The sequence below is a fragment of the Centropristis striata genome, chromosome 11 (genome assembly GCF_030273125.1).
Source record: "Centropristis striata isolate RG_2023a ecotype Rhode Island chromosome 11, C.striata_1.0, whole genome shotgun sequence".
Taxonomy (NCBI): domain Eukaryota; kingdom Metazoa; phylum Chordata; class Actinopteri; order Perciformes; family Serranidae; genus Centropristis; species Centropristis striata.
This window is the reverse complement of record NC_081527.1, coordinates 34,458,612-34,482,157: the sequence shown is the minus strand read 5'-3', so window position 1 is coordinate 34,482,157 and position 23,546 is coordinate 34,458,612. Positions and strand designations below refer to the sequence as shown.

The window sequence follows — 23,546 nt, the reverse complement described above, 5'->3', positions numbered from 1 at the left end:
TTATGATGCATATTTGTGGTCAGTGTTGTAATGTGATACACGAATCAAGCCTGAAGTATTTCTACTACAGATACTAGTGTCAACAGGATTGACAACCACAAAAAAAAACTCTCTCTTCTCATGTTAGATCACTTGTCAACATGCCTTTGTGTGCATGCACTCAGCAAACACTTAAAAATAGACATTTGTCATAAAAATGCAGGAATACTGTCCACCCCTCAAGAATGATACCATAGGTTTTCCGTACAAGGAGCTTATTATGACCCATAATTACGTTTATTTTCAGAGTGATCTCTAGTAGTGGTAGAAATTATAATGGGAGCAAAGAGGGAAGTCAAGTGACAGTATAAGGAGCAACAAAGGCCGCATAGGGAGGACATATCGGTCAAATTAACAGAATTTAAATTCTTCAAGAAAATGTCAGAATTCAGGTAAACAGGGGCTGTGTTTAACAGGAAACTGGATCAAACCTTTGTTTACAAAGTCACACAACTCGTGCAGTACAATCCAAGTCTTGTTTATCCAGTTGGATGCTCCCTGCTCCACCAGACACGTGTATATCTGCTAAAATGGGAGAAAAAGTTTTCTTCAAGAGTTCAAGGTAACACAGGGTGAGCAACTCATACAAATGGTAATTTTTCTAACTGAGGTATTATTTTAAGTTAAGAAACTAACTACTTATTTTAACGCAAACCACAATCTTTTCCTAAAACTAACCAAGCAGTTTTGTTGCCTAAACAATAACAAACTGTGACTGTTTCACAATGTTAATGAAGGACCTATGTGCTCGTCTGGGTTGGAAGACTTTTTGTTGTTGGAATGGTTAAAGAGAAAAGTGTCATGTTAAATTGTTCGTTTGAAATTTAAGTATATTCAAAGTAAACCATTACTAATGCAATCAGCTCATTAACCACAATACCTTTCTCTCCTTTACATTATACTACAGAAGCTGCTTTTAACCACAAAAGTTATAATTTTCTGGTCCTGAAATGACTTGATGTTGGATCAAACTGCCCATGGTTAATACACAGACTTTACTACTGCCTCCATTAGGCTTTAATAAAGAAAAGCTTAGACCACAAAAATTAAGTGAGCCCAGGTCTATGCAACAGTTGAGTATAAACAGTAGAGGAAATCATTAGAGCTGCAATAGAACTCTAAAGGGCAGGATTACTAAACAAACAAGCAAGAAGGTCAGAGCATTAAACTAAAGGTCTGGTATTATACTAACTGTTTGTAATGGGATTTAACGGGATTTAGCAGCCATTACATTTAGGATCCTGGTTCTAAACATAAAAAAATAGTTGGTTACTTGCAGAGGCACACCCAGATCACTCAATTAGCTTTGGCAATAAGATGAAACAAAACAAACGTACACACCCCAAAACCCACAGAGACAAATGTAAACATTTCATTGTACAATAAACCTTTAATAAATAGTTTGTCATTAGTTTCCCATATTTACATAATAACCACCATTTACTTATGTTGCCATACTCATTTCTTGGCTAATTTTAGGCACACAGAGAGGGGGTTCAGGCCACAAACCACATCGTACTAAAAACAGGAGTGGCTAGCAGGTAAGTCTTGAGAAATATATAATAATAATTGCACCATACAACCAAATAGACCAAGAGGTGGCCATCTCCTTGAGCAATAAATATATACATTTGCTGTACGTACAGGTGATTTTTGTACATTTACAGTCGTCTGCTTGGAAGCTGTACGGGTGCACGTGGGGCTGGTGCAGAATCTTACCAATTTAAGTAGGATCTGAATTTATGGGTTTACCAATGTGTTGGTCCAATAAATGATTAAATAAAACATAATGATATTCAGAGATTAAATCAACACCAATGGCCCTCCTGTTTAGTGACACCCCCTCTGAAAGAATAAAAACTATGACAGGTTAAGTCAAAATGTTGAGGGTACAGTGTGGTCAACATGTTTACAGCTGAGCTTTGAACATTCAGTGACTTTTGTTATTATCTACTGATAAATCTGGGAAAATATCAGATGTAACTAACCACGGTGAAATGCTTGTTATCAAATGAAGATTGAGAACAAAAAAAAAAAAAAAAAAGCAGACTGATGGCCATTCGATATTTTACCATCTAGCCACAATGTTGAAAATGTTTCTAGAGAAATGACCAGATGAAGTTTTAAAAAGCTATAAAAAAATAGCATTAAAAAACATAAATCTTTAGCCAAAGAAATTAAGACAAGATAAAACAAAACAATGAAAAATATCCAAATCACTCAAGTGCACACATACACAGACATTATGAAAAAGCAAACCAAAAAAAAAGAAGAAAATAAATTTGGCACAAAATACATGACGTACATTTCTCTACAGAAAGATGTACAGAAAGATGTTAAACAGCATGAAACCCACTGTTAGCTACTAATCCATATCAGGTTGGAATTTGGCTATTTAAATGCACTTGAGGCATTTTTAAAATTAAACTTTTGAAAATTAATATTAGAACAATTTACGCAGTATGTGAACAAAGGGAACACAGTGTCACTGATGCGAAGCACCAAAACCAGACGCAGACCAATATCATCCGACTGTGAAGCTGCTGCAGCAGAAGCAGCTTGCACCTGCAGCTCATGTTCAACCTGCGCCACCTATTGGCAAGAAAAGTTACAGCAGCAATGTAGACCTGCAGAAGCTGCAGTTTTGACAATTTCAGGTTCTACCAAGTGTGCATATTTGAGTGTTTTATATTTTGCCTCATAATATTTAATTTGTTAACCAGATCCCATTTAGTTATTATCTGGGACGTTAACAAAGCTCTCAGTATCATGGTGTAACCTCTGATCTGAAGCCCTGACCTCCTGGTTACTTTGTAGATTTAGATTTTCAGATTAAGGAGCGGATCAGCTTTGGAACCGCCTGGGTCGACTTTTGTAAATGTTTTCAGTGTGTGAAGCTTTTGGCTTGTTGCTGAGCGCCTTATGTTTTCTTGCTCTATAAAAAATATAAATTGTAGGCTACAAAAAAAATAATTTATATTTTCTTCTATATTTTGGTAATCTGGATTGTTTGTTTACGATGACCGCATTGTTATTTCCATGTTTTTATGAATGTGTAGCTTTAATCTTGAACCTGTAGTGACACTGAATGATAATATATTTTTACTTGATCACAGTTTACAGCTGTTTGTGGAAAGTGTGACTCCTAAAAGCAATAGCAAAACAAGCATTTAAAAAGAAAAATCTGTATCTTTAACATCGGCTAAATTTGGAGCAGTGCTTACTGTTATTGCTAGCACAAGGGCAAAAAGTCTAAACTACTGTTGCAACATTTTTTTTCCTATAGGTGGTGCAGGTTGGCATGCACAGAACTGGTCTGACATTGATCAAATGGCTCCTTTTTGTGGTGAATCTGAAGCCATCTTCTCTGTTCCGTTTGTGAACTAGAAGCCAGTTCCTCGAGGTGCTTCACATCTTAAATTCCTACCATCTGTTTGTTGTTGTTTGAGAAATGTGCAGTGCCTGTTAATAACCATTTGTATGGAAGCTTAAATGTCAAGGATTCTGTGAAACCGTTTCATTGTTCATAGTACGTCACACTTAACCTTTGAATTATCTACTGCAGCAGCATGAGTGATATTCTGCTTAACCTAATGATATTAATTCAAAGACTCTGTATTAACAGTCAGTGCCAACACTGACATGCTGATAGCAACGCTCTAGCTCAAATGGTCCAGAGGCTTTTAAAATAAAACCATGGTTCTGTCAGTCTTTAACCCTGATGGTGATAAATGTCAGGAAACAAAGCAACGAGAAGGGCATGAAAACAAAAAGGAATAAAAATTGTGTAACGGCTCCGATGGGAGCGATAGCGTAAGATTACAGAGCCTTCTCAGACCTCGGTCTTCATACAGGTTACGTAATTAATATATATATTTATATATATTAAGTCACTTCGAGGCAACATTTGTTTCTTGAATAAAAACTTGAAGCACAACTAGCCTTCAGTTTAAACAGAGAGAAAAATATACAACCCAAACTGTACTACTAATCTAGAGAATGGCAAGTAAACATTGAAAAACAGTTTCAGCTAATAAAGTGGTCTCTCTCGCACACTTCTCTCTGTAAAGAAGTGTGATATTTGAACAAAGTGTGGTCTTACGAAGCTTTTTTTATATCTGAACTGGTTGACCCATCCTGACCTAGATTAGGCAGCGCATTTTCCAACACTGGTTTGCACAGACTCTCATCACAGGTAACAATTGCTGCTGTGCATTCAGGAGAGAACTGTGTTCCCTTCTCGGATGCTTCGACAGAGTTGCGACAAGCATCAGAACAGAAGTTAGCTTGTGAAAGACCATTAGACAAGTGCTCAACTACCTGTTTGTTACACTCCCATTGGACAAACAGAAAAAGTTGCCACTTCACTGGCTACTGAGGAATATGAAGAATCAACGCAGGGATTTAGTAGCATTTGAGTTCGACCCCACTGCTGCTCTAAATCACTTCTTTTTTGCACCAGGAGGGGGGCACACTGTTGTATGCTCCACTCTGTTACTGCTTGATAGAAACCAAAGTTTGGAGTCCAGCTCAGCCAAGTCATACACACCTTTCCACTGCAGCCCAAAAAAATACTCCACACACTCTCTTTATACAGAGTTTTTTGAGAGTCCTCACAATACCCTGCTTTAAAAAAACAAAACAAAACAAAAAAACCAAAAAGGACTGCTAAGGAAGGAGTGCCCACTCTTGTGCTGTGGACACAATCACCTCTTCGTGGCACTTGATGTGTGCCTGAGGCGAGAGTGTGTCCATGTGGTGAAATGTGTGTATCTGTCCATGTGTGTGGGGGTGTCGGGTTGGAGCGCTGTCTGCTCCCCTTAGCTGTGGTTATACGCTGCTGTCCTCCAGCAGCGGCTCCTTGCCCTCGGCCCCGCTGCCTTGAGGGCTGTGGGAGTGACTCTGGGCCCCGTTGCTGTGCTTCTTATAGGCTCCGGGCCTCATGCCGGGCCCCGTGTGCTCTGGGATGAACAGGGCCACCAGCAGAGAGAGCAGCACTGAGCATGCACCAAACAGGAAGGGAGGACCTGGGATGATGGCACTCTGAAGAGAGAGAGAAACATTTTGTTTAAAGGCCGACTCCGTATGTGTCCTTTTCTGGGCTTTTTTTAATGTTTTAACCCATTGAAGCCTGGAAAGCATTTACGTCGTTTTGTAGTATTTGTATAAGCTCTCAAATACCTTTTGAATTTAATTTCTATCTGCTACAGAGGCTGAAAAATCTATTATGTAGTAGAAGCGTTGACACTTCTGTTGAATTTCGAGAAAAATCGCCCAGAGGTTTTACAGGAAGTTTAAGGCGTCAATGGGTTAATGGATACGTCCACCCAGTCTTTGCAGAAAGCAGTGATGTAGTGTACCAAACCTCAATAATGTGATCACTAGCACTTGCTGAACCAACATTAGTGGTGCTGCAATGTACACAATATTAGTTTGATACCAAAGTCACAATAATACAAACAAACAGCAGTAAACCAGCAAATCCTGTTTTCTGCAATGTAAAATGACTGTTTGTCAATAGAGTCAGGTGGCTTTGAAGAAAGGGCTAAAACTGCATCCGTTCCCTGTCATAGCTGACTGTCAGATATCAATGCTTTGAAGCTTTTAGGTGACTAAAATGTGTTTTGCTGCAGACCACTGTCCACAGCAATACACATCTTTGAAGCCACCAGACTCCACTGACAAAAACACAAATTTTACTCTCCAGACAAAGGAGTTGCTGGTCTACTGCATGTTGATACCAAAGCATGCATACTTCAAACTAAATTAAATGAATTTAAGTATGTAAGGAACACTGCTGGAAAAAACTAAAACATTTAAATAAAGTACCCATCTTATAAGTCCAGTTACCACATGTGAAATGTATCATAAATATTGCAGAATGTACAGTTTCACTACCTCATCAGTGGGGTTGGCCATGTTGGGTTTGGCACCTTTCTCAGAGCCGTCCGTGTCAGTCAGCTCCACGTGGAACAAGTAGAAGACAAAACCGTAAAGAGCGGGGCCCAAACCGTTACACAGGCCCCGGATCCCAGTAATCATCCCCTGGACAACACCTACAGGACAACAGAATCAGTCAGGAAAATCTCTAATACATGCTACATTTCAGAATGAGAATGGCCGTTACTTATCAAGCAAAAAAAGACATTTAACATCCATTGTATTAATTATCTGTCAGCTAGCAGCAAGACTTATTTTTAGAGACATAGGTACATGAACAGAACTATATAGTATAGTCCAAATGTTATTTACTGTATGGAAATGAAACAGCACTTCATTTCCATACATAACTAATTGTTGGTTGGACAGGCACACATTTTACTTGATTAAATAATAGCTTCACAAGCACTTATATCAGTCCGTCACTGGCTTTCAAGCATTAGGGAGCACAAAACGATGCGTTATCAGTGTATTCTAAATTAATTTGATTAAATAATAATTTCTGGATGAAACAATACGACAACATTTGGGAACAACTCATCAGTATACTTTAAATTAATATACCCAGTTAGCCTTTCAATACAATTTATCAATAGCCTACTTCGAATGCAAACATTTTGCTGTCCAACACAATACTGACTTCAGCTGAAATTGAGCTGTTACCTTAAAAATTTAATAACAGACATCAAAACAGACAACAATTTCAAGAATTTTGCCAATTCTCCAGGTCTGAAAATTAGTTTTTTTTCAGGTTTCCACGACTGTGGGACTTTAATACTTTTAATGTACGGATAGAAATGTGCGTCTCACACCTACTAGAGAAAAACATTTTTGCGCTGAATGTAGACAAACTTACCTTGTTGGTCGGGGTCGGCATTACGGGATACGATGGCGCTGATAGCGGGGAAAGTGATGCTGGACATGGCTGCAACAGCTCCAGCAGCCCACATCATCCTGCAAATGTAAGTTAAGGATACAAATTAACTTCATTTAACCTTTAAAAAAATTGGGTTAATACATGTCCTTGACTGGTGAGTCAAAGGTTGTGATGACCAAAAACAACACAAAAAATGCTGTTTGAAAAAAAAGTTTTTTCCACCCAACTGCAGTGACTAAGGCTCCAAAGTCCAGAATGTCAAAGCTAAGTTTAGATACAGCTGTACGTCCTATTCAATTAATGGAAAAAACTAAAACACAACAATGAATTGTATGTTTTCCATCATTAATTGACTATTTTCGAGTTGTGGTCATTTTGAGGTAATCTCAAAAGGTAGACACTAGATGTAATGGATGCAGTTTATTTATTTTTTTGTGAACAAGGAGCAACTTGACCTTTATTTAACTTAATTTCCTGGGTATTGACCAAAGCAGAGAGGAACAACAAGGAGACATGTTGTGAATGTTTTCTTTCTGAATCGATAGATATTACGAGTCACTCTGCCTCCCCCTCCAGGCCCAAACAAGAGAAACTCACGCAGTTGTTATGATCTCATTTCAAGAGAAGTGAAACTGATGAAACTGATGTGTTACTCCATATGTCATTTCTTCAAATTTACTGGTTCCAAGCAAGTCAATGAGCACACACAAACAATAGTTGTACAACTGCTGGTTGCTTTCAAAAATCCTGTTTTGAAAGCACTGCATGAATGACAGTAAAATGCCTGAGAATATGTTGAAAAAAATATTTCTACATTTGTCAAACAAAATCTCTTGAGTTACAACAGTACACTTAGGCTTTTAAAGAGTCTCAGTTTTCAGATTACAGTGTCAACACCGACAACCTAGTACCTAGTTAAAGTTTAAGGCAATGCTCCCCTCTGGTGGTTTGTCAGGGTATAACAACAACAACAGAGAACAAGAACTTCTAACGGCGAAAAAAGACAAAAGTTGTTCTATGTGTGCAGTGTTCACTTGGGGATTGGGTCTTAAACACATACGGTTGGGTATTCATTTAGATTGTATTCTGGTTGCTGTCTGACTGCACTTCAGGTCAACACTGAATGCATAATAAATACATTTTCATTTTTGACTTCCACAAACATTATCCTAAAGTATTTTGTGATTCTTTTCACTTGTAAGATAACCCTCTAAAGCCCACAACTTGCCAACAGGCTTGAAAAGCAGAATGGAAAAAAAGAAAAAAAAAATTAAACCATTTATCATAGCCAGAAACTCTAAAAACACAAATTGCATTGGACCTTCTAAGGTTCTCGAACAAATCATGTATGATGACCACCTACGCCAGGAAAAGCATCTAAATCTAACCCTAAAATAGTAATATTCAGCAAACACATCTCATTTGAAATATTGAAAAAAAAAAAAAAATAAATAAAACTTTTGCACTAAACAAATCCTGTAAAAACATTACATTCTGGGAGTGGGAAGCCATGAATGACTGAGATCAACAGTTGCATGACAAAATTTATGTGAACCTTCAACTGAACTGCAGGCTGTTTGCACAGACCAGAGAGGAGAGGTTGTAAATGTGTAAATAGTTCAATATTTATAGCATGTGGAATACCGGTAGCACTGGTAGGAAAAAATGTTGTCTATTTAGGGTCTATCCCCCACTATAAATGAATGAATTACATTTTTTGAGTTGTCCATGATTGTGCCATTTCCATAGAGTTGCAGTATTTATATCTTGCAGTGGAAAAACGAGGCAACAGTAATTCAAATGTGACAGCTTGAAAAACCATGAAAATGCTTGAGGTGCACAAGTTAAATATTTGTTTTACTGGAGGCATTTGACAATCAATGTGGTTTTGCACCATTCTGCAGGAAATTTGTCATGTTAGTAACTTCCTTCCCTCCTTGCATGAATGAGTTCCACTGAGTGATTCGTTTCTCTGTATCACAACTATCTATTGTGGAGTTTGCCTACACTTTTGAGACTGAGCTGCAGATGGAGGCAAGGAACATTCCAAACTGTACTTTGTGGGATCAAATATCATATTTGTTATTAAATATCTGGTTGACGTGTGTGGTGGTGTTCTCTGTCCCTTTGAATGGATGCAGTGGAAAGGTGTGTTACTTTACTGTCTCTGTGTGTCTGTGTCTGTGTGTCTGTGTCTGTGTCTGTGTGTGTGTCAGAGGTTACTGACCAGGGCTGAGAGCCGAAGCCGTACCACGCCAGCTGGAGGATCTGGAAGCCGAGGCCAAGCAGGATTGTGTTCTTATTCCCTATGGAACGCATCAGGATGCCCAAAACCACCGTCTACAGAAACACAGCACACAGGTCAAACAAAACAGCTCCACAGAGGGCTTAAAGTATCATAGAAAATAGTTTTAAACAGTTTCAAAACACTTTTGAATCTTGAATGACAGAAAAATGACCTGCAAAAATGTTTTCAATTAATTGTTTCACTAGCTCTCTCTACTCAAAGATGCTTTTCTTTGTCTTCTGTAATACTAAACTGAATAACATTGGGTTGTTCTGGGGACAAAGCAATCAATTTGAAGAGCCCCATTGTTATTTCTGTCTCCTCTGAACACAGACATCTATCACATGTCTGTCTGTCCTCTTTTGCTCTTCCTCAAGTTTCTTCCTATTTTCCTTGTTGAAGTTGTTTTTGTGGAGTTCTTTCCTTATCCAAACTGTGGCTCTAAGGACAAAGGGTGTGGTATGCTGTGTAGATTAGAAAGTGCTGTGATGCAAATTTGTGATATACAAATAAAACACTTAAATTGACTTTACACTTTCCCAATAGTTTCCAAAAAGCCCAAGCTGACAATGTAAAGAATAACAATGCTAAAAATCAAAACATGAAAGGACGACTCAACATTTTATCTAATTATATAGCAAAAGGGTATTTTTTCAGTACCTGGGCTAGTATTGAGAGGATCCCCACAACGGCGATAAAGGCAGCCACCGTCTCTGATGAGAAGCCTATGACCTGAGGGTGAGAGAGAACGCAGATAACACAAGTTAGGACATGACAAGACGAGCAGGAATCTCAAACACCTTCGCCCATTCTTCACCGAACATAAAGACAGAAAGGGATTCGTTTGTTGCCTTTTGTAAACACATGGTGTTTACTACAGCGTTTTCAAACAACAAAAGGTGCTCCTCTTTTTCTTCTCATTTTATTTAGGTCATATATGATGCCATTTGTATCCTTCAACACAGGCTGCCTCAGGAGCAGGGCAGCTGGTGCTAGGTGTGTATAATTTACGACAATGAATGTGGAGCGATTTATGATAAAGAAGCTTCGGCATAAAGAGGACAGGAGGGCGTGTAGAGTAATGTTAGCTCCAACGCTCCACAAACTACTTTGCTGCCTTTTCCAAGATGACAGTAGAGACTGTGTGTCAGACTTGCCCGACTGGTTCATCTGACACTGTTTACACAACCTAAACAATCCTCTCTTCAAGCAGTTTGAAACAGGACCTCACATCTCGTCAGTTCACCTCGATAGCTGTCAGGTGCTTACAGATGCTACCACTCAGGCTGTCCTTTTCTGACTACTTGTGCTTTTAAAATACATTGGGTTTTTTTTCCTGCGGTAGCATTTTGCTGAGCCGCCTAATGATTTTGCTCTACTTATTTACAGGCTGCTCAGCAAACCTGCTGATCCAATCTTATAACAAAAGTGTGTATTGGGCAAATTTTATCCCAGTTATGCTGAGATTATTCCCTGAGCTTTCGAGGAGCAATTTCAGCTTTTTACAAGCAAAACAAATGGCTAAAGTATGATGCTGCCACATCCAGCATGCACACATTAATAGCAAATTGCATTGCCCTTCATAATAAACCACAACCTCGCCTAAAATAAGAGTGTCACCACTATAACTTTATAATCCATCTTGCATTTCAAAGATCTGTCTACATAGAGAAAAGGACTGTTGGTGTTGACTGAGAACACTTCACAGTTACAGTGTACATAATATGTGTGTAGTCCAGTCATTTCTGTCTGTAGATGTGTAAACAAGGAGAGTGTTACCTGTCTGAGATAGAGGAAGAAGCTGGAGTACTGGCCGGCCTCGGGGAGGTAGGAGAGAAACACCGTGATACAGATGAGGAGTACTGTGGAGTCCTGGCCCACCTTACGCAGAGACTGGCCAAGAAAACAGCAGGAACAAATTAACTGGTTGTTGCAAAGCCACATCATTTGAGCAATGTTGGTGGCATTTCTTATCAGTGTCTCATTTATTAAATAATCCTTAATAAGACACCACTACTGCCCAATGCCCAACCATTCACTGTGAATATAGGAGTGTTTTTTTGGTACGAAAATGCCTGTTATTTGCATGACAGGAGCAAAAACAGCCCTGCAATTGCTTGCGATTCAGAGTGTTCAAGCAGACTTGAAAACGATGAATTTATACTTTAAAGAGAAATGTAACACCCCCTAAATATATGTTGTCTTTGCTGTTCTCCGGATGTTTAACTATTCACCTTCCTGCGGAGCACAGGTGGACTCCAGGACCATGGGTGTGGTTACAGATTCAACAAACAACATCCCACCACACCCATCAGTGCATGGACGGAGGTGAAACAGATTTGAAGACAGCGAGACACAACTCTTCAGCCTGGTGTTTAGTTACTCATTCATGATTTTGACAGTTTCAAGTCAATTTTTTACTGCAAAATTAGGAAGCAAAGATCTAGACTTTCATAGACTGACAAAAATGCCACCCTAACAAAGAACCAAGTAATCCCAAGCTACAGCATTACTCACTTATTAAAAATAATTCATCACAGATTAGGTTTGGTTATGCATCATTGTGTTACTATGCAGGAATTTCTGATTGAAGAAAAGAATTGTTTCTTTCCAGAGACTGAAAGTATTTGTCTGTGGGCCACATGCCCTGGCACATAATTTGCAGCACTACCAAGTTGGTTCCCAGCATGACGCTCACTGCTATAACGGAGATCATCAATTATACAGATCCATTTTACTGTGAAGTAAAAGCTTCCATTCAGTAGCTTAACCTTAAATCATTTGAGTCAAACTTGTTTATTTATTCCAATAAAAGCACTAATAGCTGATAGCTGAAATCTTTGCATAACACCAGGTCATAACTGATAATGATCAACAAAAAGTATCATGTTGTTACTCACAGCGAAGGGGTCTGCCTGTTCCCAGGAGATGGGCGCTCCCCATGATGCTGGCCTCATCTTCTCTGGCAGCGACTCTGGTACGGCTACCAGGATGAAGCAGATGTCGAGCAGGGCGATGGCCGTGGCCAGGATCACCACCAAGGTGTCACCGTACGCCACAGACAGGTACGCTCCGATGGCCGGGCTGGTGACCAGGCTGGCTGCAAAGGTAGCAGATACCTGGTAGGAGGGAGAAGCAGAGGTGAGGGTGAGCAAAACAGGAAGTGATTGAGCTTATCCTTCTTCTTTTAAAATATTGGTTAAGAACCGTCAGTTTTTTTTAAGAGTGATGATGAAATACAGACAGATAATTGCCTCACAATATGTATGAGGTAATTAAAGACACATTCTAACAGGACTTTAAGTAAGTCATCTTCTTACCAAACCATATGCAGTGCTCCGCTCATGCTCCTGCGTGATATCTGCCACATAGGCAAAGATCACAGAGAAGGTGACGGCAAAGACGCCGGACATGGAGATCACCGCAAAGTACCACCTGAAAGAAGAAATTGGCAAGAATTTGGCTTGTCAGCACAGACACAAAACAAAACCCTTTCACATTATAAATTGTATCTTTGTGAAGTATTACTGTTGTTAATTGGTCATTTGGGCTTGAGTATATTCTGTTGTTGTTATTCTGTTAAATTGCATTATGTTGTATAGTGTTTCAGCCAGAACAGGACCTAAAAACAAAAGTGGATAATAGAATAAAGCTGTCAGTGTTTTGCACTCACCATGGGCTGATCTTCATCAGTGGAATAGGTGCACATGTGAAGAAGACCGTTAGCAGCAAGAAGGATTTGCGTCCCCATACGTCTGACAACGCTCCGATCAGCGGAGCACTTAGAAATGATAATAGGCCCTGGAGAGGATGGAGGGAGGACATGGGACAGAAAGGGAGGTGGATGTATCAGGAAAGTGTTGTAAATGGATAACTTGAGTGAAGCTTCCACTCAGATTGACAGCAACTGTGATTCAAGTTGATGCAAACACTCTGCCAACACAACCCGATCTGAAACACCAAGTTAGGGAGAGTCTCGCATCTAAAAAAAGACTACATTTTAGCTTAAGTTTGTCCTTTGTAGGCAAAATAAGATGCAAACATCCAATATCTATACAATTATTTCTATTGTTTAGGCAATTTAAAGTATTTTGTATGGACTGTGAAGTTACCGTGGGCTGCTTGATTATGGCAAGGATCATAACCCTCATTACTTTTATATGAAGTATACTTTATATAAAAATAGTTTTAAAAAAATTAAATAATAAGATTAATTATGAATATATGTTATGTTGTTATAGTAGGATGTGAAAGTGCACTAGTATACCAAATACCACCTGACAACACCTAAACAAAAAAATTCAACAATTTGGTAAACTATATGAACCATATTCCAGTCAGGAACTCAGCAAAAATGGGGCGAAAGCAGGCCACTGTGAAGGAAAGGGGGGGGGGGGGCTCTGAGTTTACAAAATGAGAATAGTAGTTGGAAGCCAAAATCGAAACTGAAAATAAAACGTAATTAGTCCCCAGCCCTTGTATCACCAGGCAACTGTAGCTGGCAGACTGGAAAGAAAAGATTTTCCTCTAAATAAAGACAAGATAAAACAAGACAAAGCACCTGAGGCCTGCTGGTCTGACGTCTGTTTTGAAAAAATAAAAATAAAAAATCAGCAGGGGACAAACTGATAGACACATGGTGAAGGCCTGAAAACATAAAATATTCTTATCACCTATAATAAGAGACAGTTATTTTATAATAACGGCTCATTTATTTGTGACTACAAAATAGTTTGTCACGAGGTTGTTGGTTTCTTTTTTTTGTCTTGACAAAAATGCATTATGACGACATACAGAAGACAGATTGGGTTCCAATATACATTTTCTACTGTATTTAGCTTGTTCGCAGAGTAATTATTACAATGATACAAAATAGAGAAAATAATTACGAGTGTGCACTCTCAAACTATCTTTAGCCACACTTTCCTTTTCCCTGAATAAAGGCCATCAAGGTGCACTTGAGACACTTCCCCCTCAACGGTGCTTCTATCAGCTATTCTGTGGCCAGCTGAGGAACCTGCTCGGATTACTGGACAGCTTGCAGGTGTTAACATGTAACTGCACTGGTTTCAAGCAGGGGTGTTGCTGAACAAGAGCACACATGCTCAGCAAACGGTCTGAGAGCAAATATAAGCAGCAAACTTGCTGAAGAAGAATGTTTGTTAACGGCAGCTGCTTTAATAAAAACACAAAAAGCAGACGGCTTCTGGCATGGCTAAAACATATTAAATCTTTGAATAATCCACAAAAATAGTCACAAATACTACAAGTTTAAAGAAGGCAAAAGATGATTATTGCTTATCCATTTCTTGGGGATACAAATGTTTGAAACAGCACTAATATATTGCTTGTAATTGAGATAATGTCAATAAAACTAGAAAATTTGCATATGTCATGGTTATACTGACGCCATGAGAGAAATAATATTGTGTTTGTGTGTTCTGATGTCTTACCTTAACACCATGGATCAGCCCATTCATCAGGAATGTGTGTTGGGGGAATGTCTGGTGTAATACCTGGAGAACAAACACAGATAACACCACATGAAACCACTTTATCCACATAGTCTGCACCACATTCCCAACAATGACCCACAGTGGTTTATGTACAGAGTTAAACTACAACTAAGAAGCAAACAGCAGTGGACACATATTTACTAAATGATGGGATTCCTACTGTAATGAAAAACAACATCAGCAAACACTGTACATTGTCCAGATCTATATTTAACAAATATTTCATGTGTTTTCTGAGACATTTCACAGTAATGACCTACATGTTGAGAATGATTAAAGTGGCTTTGTTTTGTCCCGTTATAAAAAACAACACCACATGATACACTTTAGAATGTTAGTCAGGAAAACATTCAATACAACGTAAAATATGAACACACAAAAAAACAACAACTGTAAAAAGCATATAAAAAGAGACAAATTGAAGCGTGACACGGGATAAAAACAGTAAAAGTAATGAAAAAATCTATAGCTGTCAGAAAAACAGACAAATTAATGAAGGTAATAAAAAAAATTGAGAAATATGCATTGAAAAAATTCCCAGATGAAACTACTACTGCACCATTCTGTGAAGTTTTTGCAGAAAGGTATTTTCATACTATCGGTGTACTTCAAGCCTGAAAAATCACCTCAACTCAAAGCACTTAGCAGCAAGATCGGATCTATCTCATTTAATCTGTTCTGAATGCATGAAATTATCTCTATTGATTGATATACTGATTTACTAAAATATATAATATTTTAGTCAGTTTAGTTTAATTTTCTTACAAATGTGTTTTTTTTCTTTTAAATATTTCTCACAGCAAATGTTGAATTATGCCATTAATTTAGATTAGGTATGCAATTAATTACGGTAGATACATTTTTTTCTTATCACTTTACAGGCCTACCTTCTATCGTGGTACTGTCTGTGCACTCCAACCAAAACAAAATCTGGGCCACTTCCCCATTACCAACTGCAAATTGTGACATGCAGATTATAGCAGATATGGTATTACTTATTATACAAAATGTATACTTTAAGAAAATACTAAGTACATTCACCTATCTTTACTTTTCCCATTTATATAAATAAAATATTGTGAAAAAATAGAATACCATCTGAAGATCTCACTTTATCTGGCTAGTAATAGTAATATCTAGAAATATACCTACGCTAGTCTCTAGTGTGTACAAACACCTTTGACTAGTCTGGTTCCCAGCCATGACTTGCCAAAACTGAGTTTAATGCTCAGTTAACTCTACATATAAACATGGTTGTCATTCCTCATGTGAGCGCTAAAACTTGTTAAATGTATATGTGCACTTTGGTCATAAAAGCAACAGACAACTTGAGCTTAGACTTAAATTACATTTTCAGAACAGTCCTCCTGCGGGACTTGTCTGAAACAAGTTTTGTGTTCTTGGACAACCAAATCCTCCGGACTCCGCTATTACAAACAAAAAGGCGGAAATTCATCAGGAAGGAAAGAAAGACTGTAAGGTTGGCATTGTTTTTTATTACAGCCGACAGAAACTCACACTCTCCGTTGTTTAGCAGTCAAGTGACCTAAATAGTTTCCAGTTTTAGGTCTGTAGTAAGCACTGTCATGGTAACGGGTGACATAAAGTCACCCAGTCTACTGATAGCAACGAATGTGTACTGTTACCTGTTATAAACTGGGTTTGTTTCCGTCTGCTCTGGTGAGTAAGTAAATAAGATCAAGGAACAGTCCGACAGCTCAATCAATCTTAATTTAAGGACAGGGCCATAAACTGTGGAGCTGAGAAATATCAGGGAGCAAAATAATCTCATCTCTTTGTTAAATTTCTCATGGTCTGACGTCACATTACAACATTTGACTTACAGTGACTCAATGAGACTGTTTACATTTGGGTTAAAAATGCATTTCATTTACATAAACAAGTGGACAGCAGAGACTAGGGCTGCAACTGGTGTTTATTTTATTATTGATTAATCTGCCAATTGTTTTCTTTATAAATTGATAAATCGTTTGGTCTGTGACATGTCAGAAAATAGTCAAAATGTCCACTCCAGTTTCTCAAGGTACAAGATGGCATCTTTAAATGTCTTGCTTTGTCAGTCCAAAACCCAAATATATGCAGTTTAATATGATATAAAAGAGAAAGCTGAAAATAGCATTTTCTGCTATTTTTGCATGCAAAAATTACTTAAGCAGTGAACACATTATCAAAATAATGCTTAATAGCCTAATTGTTGCAGCTGTACCACCATTCACACTGGTGTCCATCTGTAGTGGACCACTTGCGTTCTTATTTTATTACTGCCTACATCACTTATGCTAGAAAGTCAAAGGACCCTGCGCACACTTATCACTTATACTTCCTCACCTGTCACATTACCAGTTCAGCAGAATCTAACACATCACTTTCCATGGATCACACAACACTTCATCTCAACAAAAAATGGGCAAATTATAAAGAACTGGTGTGCCACAGTTAGAAAAAACCCTGCACTGACATTTTTCTGTTGGGTCGTTTTTGAAGACGTTTTAGCGTTTACACGACAGAAGATATGGGGGCAAAGGCGTCCCATGCCACCTCAGGAAGTGGTTTGAATGATGGGATCACAACGGGTCATGGTGGTTGTTTACACTTGTATTAAGCATTGTAGACTTGTGATTGACATTACAGCTGCGGCCCCACAAAAAAAAAAAAACTACAGTTAAATATTAAAGGATACATACAGGCAAAAATTGCTTTCTTATTATACTGTATCTCTAGGCCCTTTCATACCACGACATTTACGGCTCTGTAACATCTCACCTGCACTATGAAAGTGCCAGAAGGGGGATGCTAGGATCAAATGATCCCACCAATTTTCCACCTCCAAAGGGAGTCACAGAGGCGGAAAATTGGTGGGACTGTTGGAAGTTGGACCACTATGAATCAGCCATCTCGGCAAGGCGGAATATTTGACTATGCAAGTGATGTCTAACACACGCCTCCCACTTGGTCCGACAATCATCGAATCACTGTTCAGCAACATGCACAAACTGCAGACACCGTCGCTAACTGGACACAGCATCCGCCATTTGTTGTAAAAAAAATTGGCATGCCAACTGTACACAAAGTGTCCGCAACTGATCATGAACAAATCGGCATCGCAAACTTGTTGTATACAAACAGAAGTAATGTTGCAGCTTATTAGCACTGTGCTACTGTGCAGCACTGCTGCTGCTCTGTTTCACGTCACCATCGTCTCTTCCAACATTGTTCCGCGACACCGAACTGCACTGAATGGGCACAAACATCACGCCTCTGCAGCATCACTATGAATGCCCTAAACTGGCATAGATCCTTCCTGCAATATAGCGGGACATTTGCGAAACCGCACCATGAAAGGGCCTTCTGTCATAATGCAGAGAGGAAACAGGTATTACAATAGTTAAAAATCTGTGGTCTGTTCCGTCCAAAGTCCATAACGTCAGCATGTAGCAAGTATGAAGCACAGGGTCATTGACACTGGTGTGGAAACATAAAGCCTTGGTTTAATTTAGGACATGTGGAGCTTGACTGAGACTGAATAACAGGATCTGGTTATTGTTTAGGGGTACAGAGGCAAAGCTCGTGGCATGGCTAAGAATCTCCTCTGTTCCTCTGGGAGTCAGTTACCCAACACACACAGACTGTGAATGCTCAGTGACGACTGTTGCTGCTGGATACTAATGAAGCAGTGCGCTCATTGGGAGCAGTGAAGCAGTCCCTCTCATCTTCAGGCGCCCTCTGATTAGTCCAAAATGCAAATCCTGCCTCCGCCCAGGGATCTTGAGGGCAACAAACCCCCAGTAATTAATGCTTTACAAACCCACAGTAATTAATGCTCAACAGTTACACATACAGCCACCTCTTCAAACAAGAGACTGCTGAAAAACACGCATTGCATAAGCCTGTCTGGTTCACGTCATGTGGCGGACAGATGTTTGCTAATCATGTGTTTGAGATACCAGTTACTAGCCAAAGTAATGCTGGTGGAGAAAAACATGTAGATTAAAACAAAAACTGGACAGGAATTCAATAAATACAGATCTTGGCTGAAAAAAATAGAAAGCTTCTGTCAGAAAAAAGAAAACTATTAATACACAATCCCTGCTGGTATGAAATAAAGCATGTCATCCCAATGAGTCATTATAGCACTTCGCTCACAAATTAGATCCGTTTTTGAGGAAACGATCATCTGTGTTTTAAGTATGGGATGATGATCTTCTGGTGCCAACATTTTTCAAAAACAAATGGACAGAAAATCCTCTAAATGAAGCTGTTTGAGTTGCCTGTGCTTAATACATAAACTCCTACACTCTGCAGTGCACCGAGGTGAATGTGTGGTTTTTTTTCTGGCCTGCATCTGTGCTGTGGTCGGACAAACCAGTGTCCCCCTGATAAGCCTTTTCAACAAAGAACTGTTGCTCAGACAATACAACGGTTTGATGCCCTTTTCATATTTCTCAGTCCATTAGCGCTTGGCAAAACATCTGCCAACACATACGCACAAAAACCAAAACTACGTCACACACACAGGGCCTCGCTCATTTGATTAGGAATTCAATCATTCATACACACTGATGGGCCTTGTGTGATTCCAGTCAATGGGAAATGCCACTCTTTGGCTAGGTTTCCACAGGGGAGAGGTGTAGGCATGTGAATATATTACTAATTGTTATGTCAGTTTACATAACAGTGTGTTGTGTTCAGGCTTACCGTGAGCATCGGGGTGGTAAGTAGACCCCATGCAAAAAACTCCAGGAAGATGACAACCACAGCATGGTAAACACTGGGCTCACCGATTCCCTGAGGCTGCAAGGAGACAGAGACAGACACACACAAATAGAAAGGCGATTAGCTGAAAAGCAACAAACATTTTATATGCATCAAAGTGCCTCTAAACTGTTAAAAAAATCTAATGATACAAAGACCCTGAATCACCTGATCCCGTGGGGCAGTCCACAGTTGGGTAACAGTGAGAAAGAAAAATGTGAAATATTCTTTAACTTTGGACTTTTGGAAGAAGTATGTAACCTGAGGGACGTTTGAACTTACCCAATACAGAGCTGAATGCCAAACTAAACAATAATAGTAGCAAAATTACTGTGACTTTTGTTTTTCCATTTGAATTGAAATCAAAATGCATATTTCCTTCATGTGTCTATTTAAATCCGCACACAGGACATCACTCAGACGACCAGCAGATTTGCATGCACACAAATAATGTGATTACTGAGCATAAACAGGTTAAGGGAAGTGTTTGAATATGGAAATTTATATGATTTACAGTAACTACTTAGGTTGAGTTTACAAGTTGCCTGCAAGTTATCTGCATCTGTACCTTGCAGATGATTAGAAAGCAGGAACATAATGAGCATTGTATTTTTAATACAATACTGTATATGTGTTGCTAAAATTAGGCAGTTTTATTTTTTCACCACTACAAGCCATTCTGCTTTTCCCCCCAAAAAGCCCACTTTGTATCTACTCTACAACAGGAGTTTTGTGGTGCATTTACAGTATCAAAATTGATGATCCAAGAACAAAAAGTGGCTGAGCTGCATACATCCCAACACTAATTTAAAAGCATGTGATCACTGTGGCTCTATTAATCCAGTCATACTTAGTCTAATTATAACATTAATGAGAGTGAGACAACAAAGTTAAGCTGTTTACATGGCATCTGCAGTATTAGCTATATAGCCTTACTCCAATTACAAATGGATTTTGTTGAGCAGAAGTAAATGCACAGACTGTAAAGCAAGAGGATTCATTTCATTTTACATTTATACATGGTAGAGTGACATTAGCCACATGGAAACATTTCCACTACTGTCGAATACCCGGAGTGAGGCGGGTCTCACTTGCCAGAATGCCCATAATTTGAATATGAGCCGCCCTGAGCGGTTGTTTAACTGCACTTTTTTTGGCCCTATCAGAGAGCAGGGACGTTTTTCTCACAGCATCACAGTGCTAATAGGCTAACAGTTCTGTAGCAGTACAGTGTGTATGTGCTGCTGCTGCAGGAGGTGTTCACTTGGCGATCTCTGTTTACAACAAGCACTGGACACTGTACACAGTTAGCGATGCCAGTTAATTCAAGATCAGCGGCGGACACTTTGTGTACAGTAGGCAGGTCTGTTTGTTTATGATCATCAGCTTCTCTGTGTGCAATTAGCCATGCTGGTTTGTTTATGATCAGTGGCAGCGTTGTGCATAGTTAGCAACAGCGGCCACAGTTGCGTCTCCCGTTTAATCCGTCGTGTATGTGACGTCACGGCCGAAACTGTTGCTAATCGATTACACAAGGATCGAAAACCATACGTCTCCTCAGGAGTCCCTCTGGGACCTTTTTTTGTAATGGAGACACGCTGAGTGAGCATCCATTTGAGAGGGCATGGCTAGAGACTTTCCCAGTGGCCACTCTCTCCCCTAATGGAAACACGGCTAATGGAGAGTATATAGCCTATTTATTGGCAAAATACTTCCTAAAAAAAAGAAACATTCCTTATTACTAGAATTCTTCAGCATTTAAGAAATACATTTCTTTATTTAAATGTCACAGCTAAGAATCAGTGTTTCATCCAACAGGTTAAATATATTGTGTGCTAGAGTTCACTAGGCCACTCTAAATACAGGCCTATATCTGTAATGAGTAAAACACAAATAGACATCCTTTTAACTTAAACCCAGTCCCTAGAGAAGAAATCACTTTACTGCAGCACAAGAAAATCTATACGAGTCTGTGAGGTGATGGTGTGAGTGTAGATGCTGAGCAGGTTCTTTGGCAGGAAACGCGGTGAGGTATGACAATTGTGGAAACTGTAAAGTAGGCCAGGGCCAACTTAACAAAAGACACTATCTGCTAGTTTACTCACTTGTATGGTTTGTCATTTCCCCTCATGGAGGGTGAAAGCATCACAGAAAAGTAGTCTACAGGTCTATGACTGACAGACTGGCACACGCGTCAAATCAGAGGAAACTCCCACCTTTGTTGTTTCATGAGAAGTCTATAAACACACCACCTACTAAACAGATCAAAATGAGGAACAAACTTAAACCGCGTCATCATATGGATGCTGCAACTTCCTCTTCACGGAAATGAAGACCAGCTACACCTTCAGAGATCATATTCTAATGACTGTGTGGAGCATCTCAGACTATAACATGCTATGCCTGGATCAATGGTTGGATGTTGAAAGTGGTCAGACCTAACTGCAGCAAAGCAATAACAATGATATGAGGACCTCGTCGGAGTATAGCCACATCAAGTAGTGTGCTTAAAAAAATGCACAGACGCAAGGCCTTAATCAGGATAGGACAGGACTATTACTGAGGAAAAACAACTGTTTTTGATTATCTCATTAGGATTACAATTCTGTGTCTTTTCATATGGATACCCAGCATGTTTGGCATAACTGTCAAACTGATTACATAACCATCACTGATGCCTCCCAGTATTTATAACAATCCTACCATACTCACTCTTTGCCAACAGCCTAATTTTGGACAATCATCACTCTAAATGATTCAAATAACTACAATCCCTTATATGATAAATAGTTGTCTGTTTGTTCTTTCTATAGATGAAGTGTGATGCTTCCTGGTAAGGGCATTTTATCACATTATGGGATGACTTCATTGCAACCAGACTACAGGTGTCAATGACCCAGAGAAAGGGGGGTATTAATGTGTCAGGAAACAACTCCCCAACCAATCATTCGCACTATATTCTGAACCACCATCACATAGCTATAGTTTGTAAGCTTCAGAAGTCACTACTTTGCCTACCTGAGTTGTTGACTTAAATGTCGACTCTGCTTGTTTTCAACCAACGTTACCAAACCCTGTGTTTACAAGACTTGCCTTCGCCCATTTCTACACCACCATATATCTCTCAACTAAGTAGATCTTACGCAGTCTGGCAAGGTAGCTCACTTTGTCTCTCAAACAATTAGCTTGGCAGATAAAGTAGCTTAACCCTTTTATTTAATTACCAGTTTTCTGAAACAGGAAAAAGATAAGCCCAATTAAACACATATGCTAGCGAGCTAATGATCACCTAGCCCCAGTTTGAGCCTCATAGTGATGCACTGTCACACGCAATTTGACAAAACCGTAAATACCGTTAAAATTAGGTGCTGGTCTGAAGTTAGGTAAACGTATAGTCCGTGTAACTGAATTACAATAAGAAGATAAATAAATAAATACACAGCTAACGTTGACATTAGCCAGTTAGCTACCTGAGCTGACGTGTAAACGCAGGCCGCTAACGTTAGCCGATGCTAGCTCACAGCTAGCCTGTTAGCTCGGCGAACCCAGCTAACGGGGAACATTATCCACCAAACACAGACAGACACAAAACAAATGCCGCTACGACTGCTACGTTTTCAATAAAATAAACAGGAATATGAACTAACTCCCGCGGCTAAGAGCCAGTCTAGCTCCGCGACAACCTTACTTACGAAGATAAATAAATATTTAACTCACACTTCCTCCATCTTTTATTATAATTTTCTTTGCAAGAAGAATGCTGCGGTTCAGCCGCTTTTTCTTCTTTTTCTCCCCCGTCATTGTTAACTTATGTCCATTCTTGGTGTCAGAGGGTCATCGTTGCTCCTATCGAAACTAAAATAATCTACTGATTTCGGCTACAAAGCTCATAACAGCTCGGCAGGCGGCTCCAGGCAGCTAGCAGCAGTGGGCTAGCTGATGATTTCTCATCCCCACCTCACTTCAACCCCGTCTTCCTGAACTACGTGTTGACCCGCCCTCACAGTGCATCGCCGCTCAACCATTGGCTGTCTCATAAAAGAGCAAATTCAAACCTTGCGTCTGATTGGTTTAGAAAAACGTTGGTGCTATTGATCCACGAATGGGGATTTAG

The 23,546-nt window shown here is 39.3% G+C and overlaps 1 protein-coding gene across 1 annotated transcript; it reads right to left on the bottom strand.

Annotated features, from left to right (window-relative positions):
* Positions 1 to 1,409: 1,409 nt before the first annotated feature.
* On the bottom strand, positions 1,410 to 23,358 carry mfsd14a2 (major facilitator superfamily domain containing 14A2). Its single transcript, XM_059344521.1, has 12 exons — positions 23,150 to 23,358; positions 19,376 to 19,471; positions 14,597 to 14,659; positions 12,817 to 12,944; positions 12,464 to 12,578; positions 12,044 to 12,262; positions 10,923 to 11,036; positions 9,804 to 9,875; positions 9,084 to 9,196; positions 6,836 to 6,933; positions 5,938 to 6,095; positions 1,410 to 5,082 (listed from the first exon to the last, which is right to left on the bottom strand). Exons 1-12 carry the CDS (start codon positions 23,231 to 23,233, stop codon positions 4,870 to 4,872), a joined length of 1,473 nt encoding a protein of 490 aa, XP_059200504.1. The 5' UTR covers positions 23,234 to 23,358; the 3' UTR covers positions 1,410 to 4,869.
* Positions 23,359 to 23,546: the final 188 nt, after the last annotated feature.